General features: G+C 42.9%; 2 protein-coding genes and 1 long non-coding RNA gene across 10 annotated transcripts; 1 reads left to right on the top strand and 2 right to left on the bottom strand.

The window, feature by feature from the left end:
- The first annotated feature begins 465 nt into the window (after positions 1–465).
- Positions 466–3172, top strand: LOC120665593. Of its 7 annotated transcripts, none has more exons than XR_005671234.1 (5): positions 466–622; positions 707–1853; positions 2144–2234; positions 2338–2850; positions 2920–3172. It is a non-coding gene; the product is annotated as an uncharacterized LOC120665593 (long non-coding RNA). The 7 variants fall into 7 exon arrangements; XR_005671232.1 differs by having other exon boundaries at positions 2938–3172; XR_005671233.1 differs by having other exon boundaries at positions 2338–2450; positions 2609–3172.
- A 6836-nt stretch (positions 3173–10008) lies between these two features.
- LOC120665594 (protein PALE CRESS, chloroplastic-like) lies at positions 10009–14290 on the bottom strand. 2 transcript variants are annotated; one of them, XM_039945189.1, is made up of 8 exons: positions 14143–14290; positions 13989–14097; positions 13826–13902; positions 12807–13001; positions 11986–12072; positions 11473–11523; positions 11152–11331; positions 10014–10637 (listed from the first exon to the last, which is right to left on the bottom strand). In XM_039945189.1, the coding sequence occupies exons 1-8, from the start codon at positions 14149–14151 to the stop codon at positions 10404–10406; spliced, it is 942 nt and encodes a 313-aa protein (XP_039801123.1). In that variant the 5' UTR covers positions 14152–14290; the 3' UTR covers positions 10014–10403. The 2 variants fall into 2 exon arrangements, with proteins under 2 accessions (XP_039801122.1, XP_039801123.1); XM_039945188.1 differs by having other exon boundaries at positions 10009–10637; positions 13989–14286.
- Positions 14291–16107: 1817 nt separating this feature from the next.
- LOC120665595 (uncharacterized protein At5g19025-like) lies at positions 16108–20216 on the bottom strand. Its single transcript, XM_039945190.1, has 2 exons — positions 19311–20216; positions 16108–16369 (listed from the first exon to the last, which is right to left on the bottom strand). The coding sequence occupies exons 1-2, from the start codon at positions 20054–20056 to the stop codon at positions 16330–16332; spliced, it is 786 nt and encodes a 261-aa protein (XP_039801124.1). The 5' UTR covers positions 20057–20216; the 3' UTR covers positions 16108–16329.
- Positions 20217–21551: the final 1335 nt, after the last annotated feature.

Below are 21551 nucleotides of genomic sequence, written 5' to 3' on the forward strand. Positions count from 1 at the left end.
GAACTTTCATTTCATGTGTATAGGTGTATAACTCCGTATTTGTATGCACGCTTATTACTATTGTATTTGTATGCATGATTATAACTCATTGCTTTGGTACGGTTATTTACATTAAAATGTGCATAGCTCATGTCGAAATTTCCTTTTATTTCACACTGGGGATCCATTTTTCAAGCGTCGGAAAAATACTCTAAACTACCGGTATACCGACCAAACCGGCCGGTATACCGGTGTAACAGGTCGGTTCACGGTTTAAAACCGGACCGCCAAAACACCGGTATACCGACCAAACCGGCCGGTATACCGAACTATACAACCGGAATACCGGTACGTACCGATTTAACTTCAAAATTCAAATTCAAATTTCTTTTTGTCTGGTTCCGACCGGTATCCGGCCTAACCAGACCGGTAAACTGGTACCGGAGCCCGGCGGTTAGGCCGGTCCGGTCGGGAATGGAAACCCTGCGTGTGTGATGTCTGCCACCTTGCGGGTCGACATCTCCGGCGACGGCGCGCTGTTGGATCAGGGATCCTCCTCTCCATCCCCCTCCTCTGCCATGTGCCACCGCCGCAGGCGAACCAAGAGTTCGGGATGCTCGAGCACAAACCCTCCACTTCCTTGGTCAACTTCCTCGAAGGCACTTTCCCCTCTCTCTCTTTTGCACAGGTACGGCTTGGACGCTAACATGTTCCATGTCCGATGCAGACGAGATTGTGGGTGCAGGCGGCCGCCGGTGATGCACCACCACCCACCGCAGATGGTGGCTTCCATGTCTCTCGATGCAGATGAGGTCGCGGGTGCCGGGCCGCCGGCGCTGTACCACCACCCACCGCAGATGGTGGAGCTTGGGATGGATACGGTGAGGAATCTGATCTCATTCTGTATCGCGTGGGGTTGGATTTGGTAGCGGCAGGCTCTGTACTCGGATTTGAGAGCGAATGTGCAGTTTGAGCATGGGCTTGGGCTAATTAATCTGATATCATTCCGGATGCGAACGTGCAGTTTCAGTATAATTATTGTGGAATTGGATTGGTCAGTGATGTATTCTATGTGTGTCCTTAAACATTCTGGATGCTCAGGATATGGATCTGTTTGTAAATTGTAAAGGAGTTAATGTTTTGGATAGAAATTAGGGGTAAGCAGGATGTAAGCTGCTAAGCTCAATTACTAGCCTTGTAGTTGCAGAATAATTTAATTTTAAAAATGCTAAAAGTCTAAGATAATTTACTAGATAAGAAGATAACTGCATCTGATTCATTGTTGAGCCATTGGGTTCATCATGCAGACCTGTTAGTTGTGATTTGATTGCACCAGCCTGATCTGTTGCTTTGTAGTAAAATACCATGCCATCGTTAACATAATGGAATCATTTATTGAGTTTAAGAAGTCCACATAATGAATTAAGAGTTTTTTTTTGTATATTTGCCTGCCACAACAATGCATTACATTGGTATACTTACTAATGGATTCTTGCTTTGTGCATTGGATGGCACCCTTAGCTTTATATAGGAAATGGATTGAGTGCGTACAATATAATTTCAAAGGTAGCAGCAGAGAGTAGAGTACAGATACAACTAGAGAATATATGCAGTTAGCTAGGGTGACACAACATCTCAAGTTCTCAACTAATGATGATTGGGAATATTTTGTAGATCAGCATATCTTTACATCAATCAGAGATGCATTGGGACAAGAATATTGTTATTTTGAAGTACTTATGTTCACTGCTCTGCAAAATATTCCAAATCAGACCGTGACTCGTATTCAATTCCTAAGTTTTGTAGGTTGGAATGACCAAAATAGATGCTGCTGTACAGACGCTTTCTGAATAAATCATGATGTTGTGTTGGAGGTTAGCAACTATGTCCAGTATCAGTATTTTTTAGTTATCCTTTTCCTACTTCAATAAACCCTGATGTTGTGTTGGAGGTAAGCAACTATGACCTAGAATATGCAGCTTTTTGCATAACAAGTGTATGCGCCTATTATGATGAATTAGTGAATTACAGATAAGTTGCAATGGCTATTTCTTACAATGTTACCTTGTGCTATTTTGTATTAGTTATGTACTGTGATAGTTGCTTCAGACTTGCAAATTTCTGGAGTTTTATCTCACGTAGAAAATACTGCTCTTTTTTGCAGAGCATTCTGTGGACCAAGCAACGAGCTGAGTTTTTGGTTGTAGAACATGATATGCTTGCAGCTAACCTCCCTAAAAACAACCAGCCCTTGGGTAATTTTCTTCTGCTCCCATGTTATGATTGGATTTTTTGAAGTTACCTCTACGGTTTCTTGTAATGATAAAGTCTGATTCATGTCCTATGTTTGCTTAGCAGTAATAGTGATCACTGCTACAAGCTATTTCTGGTGAATTTGATGGCTGCGAAGATTGTCTAGAGTGGTCTGCTTCTTCCACATACATACTTTCAAGTTCCGGCGCATCAAAATGGTAAGTTACCACTAAGAGAACACCAATGGCTAATGTGTTTCTGCTTTAGAAATTTAATCCTCTTCAGTAAATTTATTGCTCTATTCTCTTATGTTACTTTCTTACTCTTATTTCTTTGATGAAAATATCCTACTGAACTTGTTTTCTTGGTTTCACAGACTTGTTTCTTCTGTACTTATATATTATAGGCTATGCATTTTGTCTTCCTCAAGGTCAATCATTTCATCTTTTCACTGCTTCTGTTCTTGCCTGTCATAGGCTGAAAAGATGAAATCCCTGTAAATATTTGTCATGCATTTAACCACTGCATATAAATGTCTATCCAGGTTTGAGGTATTTTCCTACAGTTATAGTTTGTGAGCGAAAGAACCATCTATTATGCACTACAACAATCTAAAAGGTATTGCTTGTTGTAGTGTATATGGATTTATTTCATTTTATTTTGATATCTCGCTAACCTGAGTGATAGTGCCTTCATGTGAAATAGCCCATCAATCTGTGCCAAGAATCTGAAGTCGGAAAAGGCACAACTACTAAAGATTTAGAAGTGAAGATGCAAGAGTCGAAAATTAGTGAAATGATTGCAATCAGAACAAGCAAGCTGAAGTAGGATTTAGATATTAGTGGTGCTGTACAAGGTTTATGTGATATAAATGTTCTATACAGTTTGTTTCAGTTGAGATTAATAGAAAAATGGAAATGCATGTTAATTTTGAATTTTAGAATGCAATCGATGTCAACTATGGGCGCCTCCAACCTCCCCTTTTTTTTTTGTTGTTTTTTCACATCATTGGAGACGTGCATCGTAAAAACACATCACTGTTCACCATTATTAGCGACGTGTTGTAGCCACTCTGTCACTGAAGAGGGTAATTGGTGACACGTAACTCCTATAGCCGTCACCTTTATTTATCATTGGTGCCGTGCGAATTCTAGAGCCATCACCTTTCTTTGTTATTGGTGACGTGCGAAGTCTACAGCTGCCACCTTTCTATGTTATTGGTGACACGCAAATTCAACAGCCGTCACTATTGTGAGTCTTTAGTGACGGGTGTTTGTTCGTCACCAATGTGGTTCACATCAGTGACATAAATTTAGTGACGCTCAATTTAGCCGTCACTCATGTATGTTTTCAGCCGTCACTAATTAGATTTTTTGATGTACTGTCACCTCTCATACGATTGGCTTCACCATGGTTGGTCCACCGGGTATAGTCTCTCGTAAATCCATGATTGAAAAGATGACGTGTCATCTCTTCCCATGTCTGTCTACGCGTGTTTCCACATCTACTACAGGGACACCAGGTGCTTTTTCCTCCTTTGAGCTTTGAAAATGCTCCATTCAAGAATGTCTCGGTCTTCTCAATCCAATCTGCAGTCACGTCACCCCCATGATTCCATCACGTGTACATCCACGCACGGTCATCCATTGTCTATCATGTCAATGAGTTTTATAATATAAAATACCACCTTTGCATCTACACGATGTCTATAGTTTCTAATAGGTTAAGATAGGTCCTAATCCCACCTGAGGATGCGTAGGTGGGGTCGGTTTCCATGCTCTACTCCGATCCGGACCAGAATTTCGGTAGCACATCCCCGATGTTCTCCAAATACACGTTCGGAAGGGAGATTGTGTATTAGGAGAACAATGGGGAGGTGCTGCCGAAATTATGATCTGGATCGAAGTAGAGCATGGAAACCGACTCCATCTACGCATTCTCGGGCTATCCAAAAAACGTGGACAATTCGAACCAGATACGATTATAGATATGCAATGATCTGCATATCTCAATCCAAATCTGTTCCGAACGGGAGACGCATAACTAGTTTACGTTAACTAAAGTAAACTTACTAAATGACTAAACAAAAATAATTTAACTAAACTAAATTAAACTAATTAAATAACTACATTAATTAGTTTCACTAACTAAACTTACTAAATTAAATAACTAATTTACGGATAGTGTAATTAATTAAACTAAATAACTAAATTGACTACTATAATTGAAATATTTAAACTTACTAATTAACTAACTACTCTAACTAACTAACTAACTAAACTAATAAATTTAACTAATTAATTATCTAATTTAACTAATTAACTAAAAAATTTACCTACGGGTGGCGCCGGCGGCACACCGGGATGGGCGACGCGTGGGTGGGGGCGAGTGGCGCGAGCTCGTCGCCTCGGGGCCGAGCTGGGCCACGGTGCCTCGGCACCGGAGGGCCACCGGCCGGAGCTCTGCGCGGCCGGGGGCTGCGCGCCCGGAGCTCGGCCAGGCGCAGCCGGAGCTCGGTCCACCTAGAGCTCGGGGCGGCGCGGCGCGGCCGGTGTGGAAGCGTGGCGGCGCGCCCAGAGCTCTGCCGGGATGGAGGCGCGGCGCAGCGGGGACCGAGGCGCGAGGCCGCGGGGCGGGGAAGGCGGCGGCGGCGCGTCAACGGCGGGTGGCGAGAGGGGCGCGACGCGGAGAGAGAGGGAGACAGTGGGAGAGAGTGAGATGTGAGTGGTCGGGTCGCGAGCTCAAATTCGATAAGGAGCTGGGTCACCTCTTTGCCGTGGGCCAAGATCTGCGGCACACGGCAAAGTGGGGGTTTGCCGTGTGCCGAGATCCAAAACACACGGCAAAAGCCCACGGCAAAGTTTTTTTTTCCTTTTTTCCAATTTCAGTTCGTAAACTTCAATTATTATGTTATTCCATGCATGTAAATTTTAGATAAGTGTTTTACATAGCCAAACTAACTCACTAAAAAAAGAAAACTTATTATTTCATGTGTTTTTAGCTTTAATTTTATTAACGTTGACAAATAAATCGTTGCAACCTATTTGTTCCTATATTTCATGTTATTAAAGTTTGTCAAATTTTGTAACGTACCTTGACAATTTAGCTTAACAATTCATATTTTCTGATTCCATACAATAAAAGTTATTATTTCATGCAGTTAAATCTTAATTTCAATGTATATAATATGAAATAGCTTATTGCCAAAAAAATAATTATTATCAAACTGAATCGAAAAATAACCGATTTTTTGCATGAAACAACCTTACTTGTGTTTTGCAAATAGAAAAAGTTTCAAGGTCATCTGTAAAATTGTTCGTAACATTTAGTATAAACTTATACGACTACTTCTCAACTCTACAGATTTTCGCTGGAGATGTTTCGATTTATAACTACTGTAAGACGAAACTTGTGCGAAACATTTCAAATTTTTTACCATAGTATCGACACATGAAATAATGACACCACGACAAATTTCTTAATTTTCTGAATGTGTTTGCTTTTATTACAATTTTAAACTAACTTGGCAACACGTTCTGGACCATGATTTATTACGAAGATATTCAAAATTTACTTACGTTTTTTGGATACAACCACAATATGAACTCACTAATATGTCTATCAATTTTATATTATTTATACTCCACTAATCAAAAGACTTCCAATTCAATCATCAGAAATTGGAATACTGAAATTAAATGTCTAAATATAGCAAAAATATCGAGAAATTTATCAAAATTTAACATGGAGCAGCATGTACTGTATACTTATACAAGAAAATGTGTGGAGGCCAAACTCTGTTTTTTTTAAAAAAAATACTTTGCCGTGTGCCTAGGGAAAAACACACGGCAAACTCAAATTTTGCCGTGTGCTGCACCTAGATACACGACAAAATGTGACAGGCGGTAAACGGCGGCACTGGAAGCCACATTTGCCGTGTGTCTAACGTTAGGCACACGGCAAAGATGGCCTTGCCGTGTGCCAGGCGTGTTTGCTGTGTGCTGGTTCTTGAGGCACACGGCAAAACATGGGTAGGCCGTGTGCTAGATCTTGGCCGTGAGCTTTTTCTTCTGGCACACGGTAAACCTATTCTTTGCCGTGTGCCCGAGGTTTCGCCCACGACAAAGTTTGTGGCACACGGCAAACTAACGTTTTCCGGTAGTGCACGTGGACGCCACGCCGGACGCCATGCTGGCCCACGCTGGACGCCATGCTGGAGCGGTGCCGACACCTCGGTGCCACGACATGTGGCGCCGAGATGTGTTACCTCGGCCGTGGCGCCGAGGTCCAAGGTCCAGAAACGCAAATTGTTTCAAAAAGGGTCTGAAAGTGCAAATCTTTCCAAAAAAAAGGCCAAAAAACAAAAAAGACGGCAGAAATTGATATGCACATAATGCTACAATCTGATCAACCAAACACCGGCTCTATCTGATCAGGCCTATACGTAATGCTGCCATCCAAACAAAGCTGACTTGCATGAACACAACCAGGCTAGCGGGAGCCTAGTTGCTAGAAAGTAGAAACGAGCTAGAGAAGGAAACCGATCAGACCCTTTGAAGTTTGAACTCATCCGGATGTGAAAATGGCGGCGTCTTACGTTGGAGTTACCATCCGGTTTCATGTTTGCAAAGATTGGAGAGGCAACAGCCAAGTCTGTATATCATCGGGAACCAGGTGGAGCTGCGAGCCAGCAAGCATTGCATTGTCGCATGTTCATGTAGGATGCGCAGAACCAAACAGCAGCAATTGGGAGCTCTACCTTCCAAAGAGTCAGGAGTTTCTATACATTCCAAAGATCTAGGCATTCCAAAGAGTCAACAGCCCACATGACAAAATGAACACAAGACACTTAAATTAGTGTATCTGCATTCTGCAAGCATTCATGTTCAGAACAGCAGTGACCTGTAAAATGTACAGTGGCATCAAAGATGATTGCTACCATGCACCATGTGCGAACTGAGCGAGATGATGGAATGAATGCTTGAATTATTGCACAGGCAATTTATAGCAGCAGATGAATCCTACTCGCCTTCTTCTAGGATAAAAGGGCAGCAGCATGAGAGAATGCGAGTTCATAGGAAGTTAGGGGGGACAGAGTTAATGGACAAGCAGATGTTAGTAATTAGAAGTTGGTAGTACTGTGGTATCTTATTAAGAACAAGCTAAGTAAGATGTGTGTACATATGCTGTTTTGCTACCTAATTATATATATGTATGCATATGCTCGTAACAGCGACAATAGTTTGTTAGATAGTAATAGACATGGGAGACATCTGGAACATGGGACTAACCTGCATGCAGGGCTTTGACTGGCGCCACATAAACACTATTATCTACGTATCTTTTCTCACATGGCTCTCCAATGATATAACCCTATCTGGAGAATATATATAAGATTGGCTTGAACATAGCTAAAGAATAGCTATGTATTTTACTTAGAAATGTTGCTCAAGAGACAAATATTGCATCCTTATAAGGCAGTCTAGCTATGTACCTGGACAATATCCAAGATGTACCAAGTCACGGGCTCACGGCAGCAAACTGGAACTTCTGAAGTTTAGTCTTAAAATGTAAACGATGATATGTCAAGCTAATATTAGTCGTTCTCTTTATTCGCTAGCGAATCAGATACATCCAGGATGCTGCTACAGTGGGTCATATGAATACCGTGTTGCAGATGTATCTTATATCGAATACGGAGTGTTTTTTACTGTATTGTACTGTCCGCACACGTGTTTCCAAATTTTTGCTAGGGCACAACTGGAGATCAGGTAAATGTTCCGCATTCATGATTATCTCTACGATATAAGGAATTCTGCAAGTTTATTGTAGTTGCCGGTTAATAATCCACATGGCCAGATTACCTCTAAAATCATCAATTCAATTGTCATGAAAAGTATTGTGATACTGTAAGAGATCGACCTATGGATTTTGCTTAGCAATATTTTCTCAAAAACAGACATGTCGTTACAAAGCTATATGTTGCAATACGGTCTAGAGGGTACAGTGTTTTCGGTAAACCAAGATTGACTAAACTTCATCCTCAAAATTTTTCAGCTCATCTCAACCTTTTCTTTTTGAGAAATCATTGGGGGTTGAGGGTCCCTGCATGAATAATTTTTCATTGATACTGCGAGAGAGAGAGAGAGAGAGAGAGAGATACGGAAAATGGAGGGCGCCAAGCGCCACTGACCATCCCTATGACTAGGTGTACATGGTCCTAAAGTCATTCAAAAGTTCCAGATGTCTCCCATATCTAACTTCTTCAGAGGAACCGCCCCTTGGGTTTTGCCCATCACACGTAAGAGTTGCACAAGTTGAGATCCCTCTCTCCACCCTTCCCCGCAGTCCCGACTTTCAGCTCATGTTGCTTGCAGCCATTTCTCTTGCTGCCTTTTATATTGCCTGGGCAAGTGTGCATTGATTCAAGCGTTTGATCATCACGTACGGGAAGCGCGTCGTGTGAAGACCATGTTTGATGCCTCATTACTCTGCCCAACCTACTGCTGTTCAGAACATGCACAACTCCAGGTACTTCTACAGTTATGCTTTTGACAATTAATTAAGTCTCATTAATTATTATTCAGTGTTCTTGGTCTTTTTATTTGTGCAGTCTTGACACTTTGGGAACTCAGAACTCACCTTCCGCGCACTTGGATTCAAATCAATTTTTGCATCACTTTTTTAGGGTTAATCTTACCTTCTTTACCTGTAAAGTACTCGGACCCCTATCTATTTATCCAAAAAACTGTGACTACAGCTGCAGCTAATTGGCTTGACTAAGGTCCTGTTTGGATTCGACGACTAATTTTTAGTCCTTGAATTTGGTATGGACTAATTAGGACTAAAATATGGACTGATTGTTTATCCAATTAGTTCAGATTTAGTCCATGTTTAGCCTTTTAGTAAACATCGGCCTGAACTTTAGTCCTATATATTTTAGTCCATCCAAACAGGACCTTAATCTAATAAAGGAATTGAAAGACTATACCAGTACCAGGCCACGTAGACTAAAACACACATGCAAATTGCAACTACCTCGCTATCTTTGAATCTCAGATCTCACCTTCCCCGTACTTTGATTCTGCGTGTCGAACGCAGTGCAGTGGAGCTTGCTGGCTTGCAGTTTCACCTGGTTCAAGGTAGACAGCCCCCTTGCTCCCCTACTTTGTGAGACTACCTCCAGAAGGAGACACTGCCACTTTCCATTTACTTGAGTTCAAACTTCAAATGAGTGAAGCAGTAGAGATTGAACTGGGGTTGAATCATCCAGGGGCTCTGATTGTCTTCTATTAACACTGCAAACATAAATCGTTACACATCTCTACACAATCAAATGTACCCGGAACGGTTAACTATCAGAGAATAAGGTACACCATGAAGGAGGTGCTCGAATTGTTGAGTGTTATATCTTAAAAAAAAAAGAAATGTTGAGTGTTATGTGAAGTCAATGCCTTCTAGATTCTATGAAAAGAGAATAATCGTTCAAATGGTGCTCTTCAGTCATCACCATTTCAAGCAGGACGCCAGCTCAGCAGTGATTCCACTTGACGTGTACTCTGCAGCTTCTCCTGCTGCTTAAACATGTATGCAACAGATTCCGGGTCAGATCCATGTTGAACTCATGTTACTTGAAGTCATCTCTCCCATTGCCATTTTATGCTATAAAGCCAAAAGGTTACTGTCCTATATATGCCAGTGCAATAGTGCCGCACCATCAGCTCAACTGAGCACATGAAGTACAGCCCGTGTATGATACCTATGCGAATGCCAACCTACAATTCAAAATATGCACAATTCCATTGCACTCACGGTCTTTGTGTTCCTTTTGGCATACAATGTTTAAACTGGAGGCTACTGGGAAACACTGCCACTTCGCATCCAGTTTATGTTCAAACTTCAAAACTCAAAAGCGACTGCAGTGGAGTTGGACCATCCAGTTTCAGATTTTGTATTGATACTGCAAATACATATCATTATCACTACACATACAAATGTACACTAGTGCCGAAGCTGATGCTCCCTACCCAGAACTGAACTGTTAATGGTGTCTAACTAGCTGAAAACCAAGATTCAAGCCTGAAGGACGTGCTCTGTCGAGTATTATGTGAAGTTAATTGTTTCTAGCTTCCCTGAAGCGGCCATAATTGCTCGATTGTGCTTCTCAGTCCTCACCATTTCAGGGAGGATGCCAGCTCCAGGAGAGATTCCACTTGCCGTATAGTCTGCAGCTTCTCCTGCTGCTTCAGCATGTTCACAACAGATTCAGGATCATATCCGGTTTCTAGCCTATTCTTTTCTTGCTCAACCTGAACCTCTTTAAGTAGCTCATCGACTTCCCTGACAAAGTCCACCCTCAGAAGAAGATCATCGTCCTGAGGTGGCAGCTCAATTCGCCCTTCACGCTGGCACAAATAAAAGGAAGTAGTATAGAAAACAAAACATTCAAGATGTTTCTGTAGCATCTGAGGATGAAGGCAACATGGAAAAGTAATTGCGAAGGAAGCAGTATATCCTGAATCAAACTGTTAACCGAAATGGAGATATTGATTTTCTTTAGCAGCAAATTTTCTACAGTAGGTGTGATAATATTTTCTGTATTGGTAATCATAATTTCATGTATGCTTTGCTTCAAAATGAATGTGTTGCTTTTGATGTCAATTATTTCAAAACTTTCAAAAAGACTAAGAGATGGGTAGCTTGTATTTTGCTTCCACCATATTATATATTTAACACAGATAGGACAGATGAGGTGATGTTTCAGCACAAGTCCAAAAATTAAGGAGCAATGTCTAAGAGCAATAAAGTTATTACTTGTTAGTGCCTCTTGCCTAAATTTGGTGTGCTCAAATCTTGACAAATCTATTCCTGAAAGTCTTGTGAAGACATGGTAAGATCATTTCTACTGAAATAACATACCTTCTCCATGTTGAAACTAGCAGGAAAGGCCACAGTGAATGGGTCCTCTCTTGGAAAAACTTCAAGCATGCGCTTTCTACATTTCTTTAACCACTTATCATCATCACCTCCATCATGAAGATTAAGAAGCTCATTGAGTAATCTCATGGCAGGAGTTGCTTCACTCTTTAGAATCTCCGCCTACGTTCATATTTCCGATTTCCGATTAGCCCATCACACACCAATAAGAGAATTGCAAGCAAAGATGGAATATCTGAATATTCGACTTATATGGACACAAACTCATCTAGCTACGATTGAAGGTAAAGCTATGTCACTTACCTCTACCCTTCTATATAAGAGATCAAGGCTTCTAATGGCATCCCGCTCATCCTGCAGGTAGAACAGATGTCAGATACCCAAAAGTGGGGCTCACATGAGTCAATGACATGTAGGTCACGATGGTATATATCTAACTTTGGGATCTTTTAATGGTACAGATCCAATTTAAACTATCCAAAAACTACAATCTGTTGTTAACTTACAAGCAAAGGAACATCTTAGGTATCTTTCTACTATGCAGAGAAGTTAGGAAAGCATCAAGATAAACTGGTGAACAAATGAAAGTTGTATGGAAATGAAGTAAATACTGTTTACAAATTAAAATATATAGAACAATGGTAACGCTACAAATATTTAAATGAGTGACAAAAGAAATGGGATTTTAAGAGCTCCCAACAAATATTCCTAATTAAGAAAATCTTTTAAACTCCAAAATGTAAGAACTTGAACTGTAATAAGGATAAACAATCCATAAAGTCTATAGATCACGATTAAAAGAGAAATTTTACATACATCATGCCGAGCAACATCAAGTCGATTCCAAATGACTATAAGAACAAGTTCAGTAAGGTCTCCTCTTTCAGCAGCCTTCTCAATTTCCTGCATACGAGTAGTTGCAGTTCATCAATAAATAAACTTTTTCTGAAAGTGAATTTTTAGAAAACAGTGTCCTAGATAGCAAATCGCGAATTTAGGGAACTCTAGTAATTTCATTTTGGTGGTTCTTTTAGTTGCTATAAGAGAATCGTGGAACAATACATTGATGCTCACACTTTGGAGTCAACTTTTGGTAAGTCGGATGATAAATATATAGACAAGTGAAAGTAGTACAGTTGCATGGATTATTGATTTATTGTGGATGCATTTAGGTGACAGCAACAAAAGAGAATATATCTTATGAGGCGGGAGCACGGTGCTTGGTGCAGGAATCTGTGAGTTGCAAACTTGCAATGAGTAATCTTTAAGACTTGAGTTTGTGACAGCTTAAATGCCCTGTATCAGAATAATTTTCAATTTCAAAGTGTTGCCTAGGACTCTAGGTCACTGAAACGCCCAAAAAAATCAAGAGAACAATATTGTAATTTTCAATTTCAAAGTGTTGTCTAGGACACTAGGTCACTGAAACGGCCAAGAAATCAAGCGAGCAATATTGTTCGGTCACATTTGTCTCACACTGTTCCAGTATCGTGCTATTCACTAACAGTGACTACTTCCCATAATTCACCAAAACCACAGTTAGCTGATGTAGCATAAAGACAAAGGGACAGAAACACGGGATAGTAAATCAGGGGAATTATTTGCATCTTAGAAGGCACAATGAGGTGTTTGGTTACCTCCTCAACATCTTCACCAGCTCTTATGAAACTTGAAACTAAAATCCTAGCTTTACGGACTTCTTCCTGTGGGTAAGCTTTCAGGCGCATGCCTATTTCTCGGTATTCACTTGTTATCCTTTCCTCCTCAGCCTCCTCTTTCTGCCGATATGCATGCCATTCCTTAGTCCTCTCCCGCTGACGGGCTTGCCACTCCTGCATGTGGAAGTATATGTGATATCTGCTTGCAGAATAATAGTTGTTTCTGAAATAAGGTAAAATTATTGATACCATCCGTCAACAAATATAAATATAAAAATGAATGAAATACGATGAGTGATGCTGTTTAATGAGAATGTATACATTGCACAGATAAGATACATAGTATCTTTGAGGAAGTAAGCAGTTTTCAGACATCAAAGTACGGGTACTGCTTCCAACTATAGGTCACAGGGAATGGAGATGGATGCCACTGGTAGTTGTAAAGTTATTATGTCAACTCAACACAGACTGAGCAACTTGTGAGGAAGACCCATGCCAATGATAAATTGGTCCTACAGGCTAAAAGTTGATGGCAGCAGAATGATTCAGAAACTGTACACGTTTGGTATACCTACCGAAGACAAAATTGTGATTTTAGTTGTTTGCTGAAGAACAATACTGAGTACTGTGTTAATAAAGCTTTTGGCCATCTTTGCCCAAAGCCCACAGCAGCAGATAGACTAACAGCAGGAAGGGTTGAATGCAGCAACAGAGAGTTTCTAGTGGTACCATGAAAATTGTAGCCCCAGTGGATTGCGCGTATCTAAAGACGAGAGGGGGAAAACACATTTCTATTTCTCCAGAAAGGAAATGTTTCTAACACTAGCATATGGTCCATGTCACATTTGCTGGTTCACAACAAACTTGTTGATCCTACATTCCTACCACCAATTCACCGTAACGAGATGGGATTAAGCTCGCACATCACCCGCTCGATGAAATGCCTCAGCGAACTAACCATGAAATCCACCCATACACGCGCACAGACGCGCACATACCTCGTCGTAGAACTCGGGCGGCATCCCCTCCAGCTCGGCTTCCTCGGCGGCCGCAGCCTCCTTGGTCTTCTCCACAGCTGCAGCAGACGAGGCGGTCATTAGTCACCAACTAGTCAAGGCCCCCGACGCGAGCCAACTACAGAAGTGCAAACACCAAACTAACCTGAGATGGGGAAGAGGGGCCTCGCGGGGCGAAGAGGGCTCAGGCGCAACGAAGCGGTGCACCGCCGGCCGAAGACGCTGGGACCGGGGGAGAGGAGGCAGGGCGACGCCTGCCCCGCCCGGAGACAGGTGTGCAGCGGCAGAGCGGGCGCCGCGGCGGCCATGGCGCGCGCGGCGGCGCGACCACCGCCGATGAGTGAGCAGAGAGGGGTTTTGGGTCGACGGAGGATTTTGCGGGCGGGCGGGCCGAGCCGGGGCAGCGCAGTGATATGGGGCGCAAAATTACCGGCCGAGCTCTATCCAACTCCGCACGCTCTGGCCTCTGGGTAACGGTCGTGGGCGGCTTGGCGCTAATGTCCGGGGTTACACGCGTGGCTGCGACTGCGAGCGGCTTAGGCCTGTTTGGGACAGCGAGCGCCAGACGTGCTTTGCTTATACGCCAACGTGGACAAAACGTCGCTTCTCTGATTCTCCCCTGCGCAGTTCAATCCTCCGCATTTTGCGTTGGGTGCGATCGGGGAATGCGCGTCTGACGCGAACCATTTGGCGCGATTATTTCTGCGTTTCGCGTTTAAGCGCCACGAACGCTGTCCCAAACGGGCCCTTAGCTGCATAGAGTTGAGTTGTATATATATATATATATATAGTTACTGATTTTGTTTATTTTTTAGTGCATCAGCACCCGTTTATAGCTTCGCCCCGGGTGCGATGCGACCAGTCGCAAAACACATAGCTATAGCTCACTGCCACCGCTCGCTGCACCGTCCAAGTTGCCGGGGTTAGGGTCCAAGGGAGCGGCCATCGACAAGGGGTGAGAGTTGGTGGAGCGGCTAGCGGTAAGGTCGCCACCAGATAGGGTGGTGGTTGAGACGGCAATTAGGGTTAGAGGTTCAGGTTTCTAGGGGTGGGGGATTTCATGGCCGGTAGCTATAGAGGAAGGTCAGGGTTGACGGCGGCCTGACGATGGTGGCGGTTCGGTGGATGGTGGAGACGAGGCAGAACATCCTAGGGGCGATGATCGGTGGCGTGGCGGTGAATGGGTGGGTGATGTGCGCGGCGGGCACCGCTGACCGAAGGTGTGGATGAAGGGTCGAAGTGGAGCTGTTGGGGGAAGAAAATGAGGAGAGATGCGGAATTCCACCAAATTCTTTCTACGATGAATTAGATGGTAGCCACGCAAGTTGCCCCCAATAGCCCACTGCTTTGAGGCTGTCTCAGTGCCTTTGCCTGTTTGAATCAAACTTCACCCCCCGCCAAATATTTACCAAAGTAAGTTTGGTACGCGACGTTAGGGTCTCCGCAATGGAAGGTAAGAAGGGGATAAGAAGGAATAAAGAATATCTTGTTACCGGTAAGAAGCAATGTGGACATCAACAATAACTACTACCTGGTAGTAGCCTTACTGTCGGGTAAGAGTGAATAAAAAAAAATAAGGTGCATACGGTAGACTTCTTCTCCTCCCTCGTTCTCTCTCCATGACATTACTACTCTGCATGCTGTAGACTTCACCTTATTATAGGATCAACATTGCGCCAACTACAGATCACTCCTTCTACCCGTTCCTCGGGCCCACGCTCTTGCCGAGTCTGGCAAGATACACTGCGGGGTGCCCTTGCTAGATCTGATCAACGCTACCATCATAATTTAGAACATCAAACGTGCCTTAGAACTGAACACCGAAGGATTCACAAACCCAGTGTTAACATGACTGAATTGGGTTTATTGTTTGCAAAAACAAAAGAAAAGGATATATGCTAGCCACACAAACGCAAAACAATGCATGATTCATTCAGTAAATTAGCCTCAGCAGATGAGCGAGCTGATCTGATACTGATCCGAGGCATAAAAAATGTTTTAGATATTAGCACAAACTCAAAAGCACAACCTTGGCAACAAGTCATATTGTAATACTCCAAAGATCTAAAAGAAATTTGCTTCAGAGTATTTATAAAAAAACAAAGCTGCCGCATATAACTTATTTAATCACAACATGGGGCATATAATATAGTGCTCATGCCTTTAGGCTTTAGAGCAATCAACAACGCCCAACCACATGTATACTTTGCATCCGGTGCGAGAAAAAGAAAGGCAATGGGGGCCATAACGGGACAAGCATGACAATCACGTCGCCAATGTTTACGCTTTATTGTCCTTTTAACAGTTCTTTATTCTTGCATCGTTTGTCTTGTATCAGTATATCTGTTGGGGTTCAGCGGACCCCCTGTAACAATACAATCATGGTGCAACCACTTGTAATTGTTGTATCTTTCACCAGGAGTATTATTCAACAGCACGACAAGTCTAAAGCAACACCGTTGCCATGGGTGCTTTCAGAATTCTGTTCACCTCACCCCTCGGTCATGTATCAAACCTTGCGTGCCCCTGCAAAAATTATAATTCAAAAAACGAGAAAGAAACAAGCAATTAGTAGTTTGGCAAAACGGAAAAATATAATGTGTATGTTTGTATCATGCATGCCAGTATTAACACAGCAAGCAAAGAGCAATAAGCAATTACATCAAAGGATGAACTCTCATAACATTACTAGAAATGTACAACATTATGCTCAAATCAATTTCCCAGAAATGGGCTAGCCAATTTTATGTAGAAATATAACATCTGCAGAACAAAACTAAAACATAAGGACACAATTTCTACTGGGCAGTAAAAATAAAAAGAACAATACTACAGTAATAAATTTTGCAATGAAAAGGCATTGGCAAATTTTCTACTTTCCTGTACAACTTTAGCAATTAGAACTACTAATATACTCCTACTTAGAAAAAAAATATACATATACAAACATAAAGACACAAACCGTAACATAATATTTCGTAAGATAGAGCAAAGGGAAAGCATGAACAAGCAATTTCCAGAAACATAGTGGAATGCGCAAAAAAAAATGCATCATTTAGTGCAAGATTTCTTTCTACAAGCAAAGATGTGATTTATCTTGATATCGCTGTCAACACATGTTTTCCGAAGAAAAGGAATAATCAAATCAAACAAAAGGAAAAGCACTAATACATTAAGTTTAATGAAAGGGTTGATTTATGTGTCAAATCCAATCAATTAAAGATTCAGAAAACATAACCTATCTAAACATCTACATAGTTTTAACTGAACTAATCTGTCAGAATTCAGAATCAATCAACATAGAAAAATGCATTCTTCTGCAGCAAGAGCTGAAACCAGGATAGCATAATAAATTCCACCTCTATTCTATTTGACCCTTTCTTTTAGATATTGATGAGATGGATAAATACTTTTTTTAAAACATCAGTACCAGTAAGTTGGCAAAAAATGAAGATATATCATGGTACATAAGCAACTAAATGAAAAATCTACTGATATCATTTCTACGTGATATATCAAACACTTTCATGAATCAATAGCAGAAGTTTAAAAGATAATTCCAAATGTAAAACTTTGCCAAAATGCCAACATGGAAAGAACTTTCAAAAGATCAGGAAATCCATGTCCAACAAAATAGTAAGCCTCTCAAAGAGGAAAAAGGGTATTATGCAGACTTTAGTCAAGCAGAAATGATCATAAGTATTAAGTAAACATTTTATCTCTTTATCAGCCCAAACACCAAAAAAACAGCTAGACATTTAAGCCATAACCACAAATTATCAAGCTTTATAGGAAAAAACTCTGCACAAATGCAATAAGTTGTACAATCAGGCAGGTCTAATAGGAAGATGATATACAGAATCACATCAACACCTGTTAAATGAAAAGATAACACCACAAGTTTGACCCATACCCTTGATTTTCCCAGCCCAATTAAAGAGAAGGAACACAACAACAGTTTAAATGTGAACTGGAAGAATCCAAATTTCTCTATTGGCAATTACAAAATTTTAAAACTTTATGGTTTATTTGACAACAGTAAGAAGTGTTAAATACATGCAAGAGATTCATTGAGCTCAGGTATGACAAAGTTTCCTTAGGCTAGTAGGTAAGTGTATGGTTCGCAGGGACAGATTACTAACTAAAACAGAGATTTCCCAATGAGGTACCACACATCGCAGATGGCTAAACGGCCTTGCGACACAAACAAAGGAAGCTGTCCTATAATTGAGTTTGATGAGATGGCAAAGCGTTGATGTCAAATCCCCACACCCAGCATTTCAATGTTATCAATATCATACTGTAGTGTCATGTCCCGGTATTCATTTCTACAATTTCTAGCCTAGAAATAACATAATAGTGTAATCTAGAACCATTAAGCACAATTCCAAGCTGCTTTCATGGCTAATCAATTTTCTTGCCTCAATTGGTCTACTGAAGTAACATCTTCCTATCTGTGATCAAATTATAAAATCACCATGTTGCAAGTACTGCAGGTCACAAGCTATACAAATGAGCTTATATTTCTATCTTACAGGTGATGCTCAAGCCTTTTAGAGGTAAAGAACCTCCCAAAACCTCTTTAGACTGTAGGTGGCCCTTCACCTTACATTTTATATCAGCTAAAAATCATCAAAGATAATCAAATTAGAGGTTACCCAAGGTCATTTCTGTTAAGAATGGCAACCTCCTTCAACAGCAAAATCAATTCATGGAACAAACAGTAGTGCATTTGAATTGAAAAGGCTATTCCATGAGAAGAAATACACCTATCCTATCAAGAGACGAACTAGAACATGGAGGTGGCTCAAAACATGGAGGTGACAAGCCCACCAACTTAGAAAGGTATCTGGTTTCTATTCCATGTTTCTGTCAATTAAGCTTGGTCACTTTGACAACTATGGCTTTCATTTGGCTCAGTGCCGAACTTCTGGTAACAGCCCATTCACATCTGAAGACTCATTCATTTTCTTGCAAACCCATGACAAACAAGACGTTAGCACGGCAAGCTATAGTACAAACAGTTGAGAGAATCACGGAAGGAATAGAAGTCAACTGAATTCAGAAAATGGTCTAGACTAAAATTCCCACTACAATCACGAGACAATCAAACAGGGTACATCCCTGCTTTATAGATGAGTCACACAGTAAACACAATACAGTTACCTATTTGCATACAGAGATGTACTGATAGACCATGATTCATCAAAATGGGAGCAAGCTTGATTGTTTGCACATACAGAAACAGATTAACAGGGCAATCAATGGACTAGGCGGCTCAAACTAACAAACATAACTGACACCACTACAATGGAGGAGGGAACACCATGGGTAACTACTGTGTTAAGAGAACCGTTAAATCCCTATCATTCCATGAAAATTGCGAGGAAGGACTAAGTTTAGCCGGTGTACTGAAGTCATCTGGTAGAATTTGCAATGAAACGAAACATGGTCAACGAGCACTCACTTCTTGTTGCGCCTCTTGCTCTTGGGGGCGCCCCACCCCGCGAGCTTAGCAACAGGGCATCCACACCTGTTGCGGAAGAGCAGCACGGCTCGGCCGTTGGGCGGCGCCATGCGGCGGAGCTCGGCGCGGAGGCACTCATAGTCCGGGTTGTTCCCGCCCTGGCCGCCCTTCCACGGCAGCGCCTCGATCTCGCGCCACATGGCCGCGTCGGCGCCGCCGACGGTGCTCCCGGCGCCGGCGCGCACGGCCTCCTCGGTCTGCAGCTGGACGTCGAACTCGAGCGCCTTCCGGAGCCCTCGGCAGCGCGGGTTGCGGCAGCGCCGGCGCGGCAGCCGGTGGCAGGAGAGGAAGGCCGCGGCGGCGAGCGCGGCGGCCGCCGCGAGGTAGGGCAGCGCGGCCGCGGCGTGCGCGAGCGCGGCGGCGACGGGGGGCGTGGCGAGCAGCGGGGAGAGCGAGCGCGCGACGTGCGCGACCGAGGAGGCGAGCAGGAAGGACAGCGAGAAGAGCACGAGCAGCATGATGAGGAGATCGAGCGTCGCCGAGGACGGCGTGTGCCGGCACGTCGCCCACGCCGACCCCGATACAGAGACGCTGTGCCCGCCGTGGTGGCCGTGCCCGTGGTGGTGGGCCGCGCCTCCGCCGGCCGAGGACCGGGAGGAGGACGCGGGCCGCATCGCCGCTGCGGCGGCTGCGGTGGAAGCGGGGGCGGCGGCAGGGCTGTGAGGGGAGAGGAATGGCCGGAGCATGCCCGCGGCCGGCGTCGGGGGGAGGGGGGATTAATCGGTGCGCGGATTTGGGGCGAATTAAATCGGGATCGGATTCGTTGCGTGCCTTGTTTATTGTGGTTTTCTGCCTTCCGGAGCGGGGTTTTGCTGCCGCCGCTCCCCTTTTTCCCTAATCACGATTACTCTGAGGCGGCCGGCTGCCGATCGCGTCGAATCGGGTCGGGTCGGGCCGGGGAGGAAGGACGGGTGAGTCGGGGAGTGGGGGGTTGGGTGGGTGGAATCCGGTGGATCATGACCCGTCACGCATCAAATCAGCGGGAGAGGATGGGGTGGTGTGGTGCACAACTTGTATTTGGACGGATGGGATGCACGAATTTGACTTTGGCGTTGTTTGGATCCCACAACATAAAATATAATTTTTTTGTAAATCATTTATATAGTGTACTAAATATAGTCAAAAAATAAATGGCATTACGCAAATGGATTGTAAATCGCGAGACGAATCTAATGAGACTAATTATGATGTGATTAGACACTAAAGTGATACAGTGATGCTACAGTAACATACTCTAATGATGAATTAATTAGGCTCATTAGATTCGTCTCGTAATTTACAGACGAGATCTGTAATTAGTTTTATGATTAGTCTATATTTAATACTTTAAATATTAAAGATTTTCTTCAAAAAACACAAAAATGCAAAATATAAAATGATATAAACACACGCTTTGCTATTGCTACGGTGGGGCGCAACTCTAAATCGAAGCAACCATGCACTATTTTTTTTAAGAAAATCGTGGTCGTTCGGAGAGGAGCATGTGTTCAGATTATCATTTGTGTTGGGATGCGGTGTGCGTTTCAGCGTTTGGTTTAGTTTAAGGCCACATTTGGTAAGTTCTGGGCTTCTGGTCATGGGGAGCGCATTGTTTTAGACCAATCTCAATCTCAATAGAAGTATGATGAAAATATCATCTCCTGGTATGGTAGGAGAGAGATAAGAGGTGTCATGAGATATCAAATGAATGTTATCACTATAATACTTCTCTGACTCGATTATTTAGTACACAGTATTGGTAACTGTACGATGGTACTTCTGAGACTGATCTTCGGGAAACTGGGCCTAATTAGCGCGTGGTTTCTCCGTTGTGATCGTGACGATTAAGGTAACGGTATGCGGGTGGGCGCGCGTTGTTTTCTCCGTCCGCCGTTGTAGTGTCCACAGCTCTGGTCAAACGAAGGTAACGTTATGTTTACTGCATTCGTTAAACGGCGGCGATTGATACTACCACCACGCGTTAATTGTCCATTCCGATGCTATTGCTTGTGTTTGGCAGCATTCGAATCGGTGCTACGCTGGCTGGCTGGCTCGCACTGTCACCAGCTTTGGTAACGTTCGCTTTCATTCACTTCCCAATTGGCCAATGGTGGCAAATTTCTCAAGAAAAAATGGTGGCAAATTTCTTTACGAAGCTAAGTCTCACCGGCGGACTTTTGGATCGGGCTTCTTCGTTTTCGT

The sequence above is a fragment of the Panicum virgatum genome, chromosome 3N, assembly GCF_016808335.1.
Source record: "Panicum virgatum strain AP13 chromosome 3N, P.virgatum_v5, whole genome shotgun sequence".
Taxonomy (NCBI): domain Eukaryota; kingdom Viridiplantae; phylum Streptophyta; class Magnoliopsida; order Poales; family Poaceae; genus Panicum; species Panicum virgatum.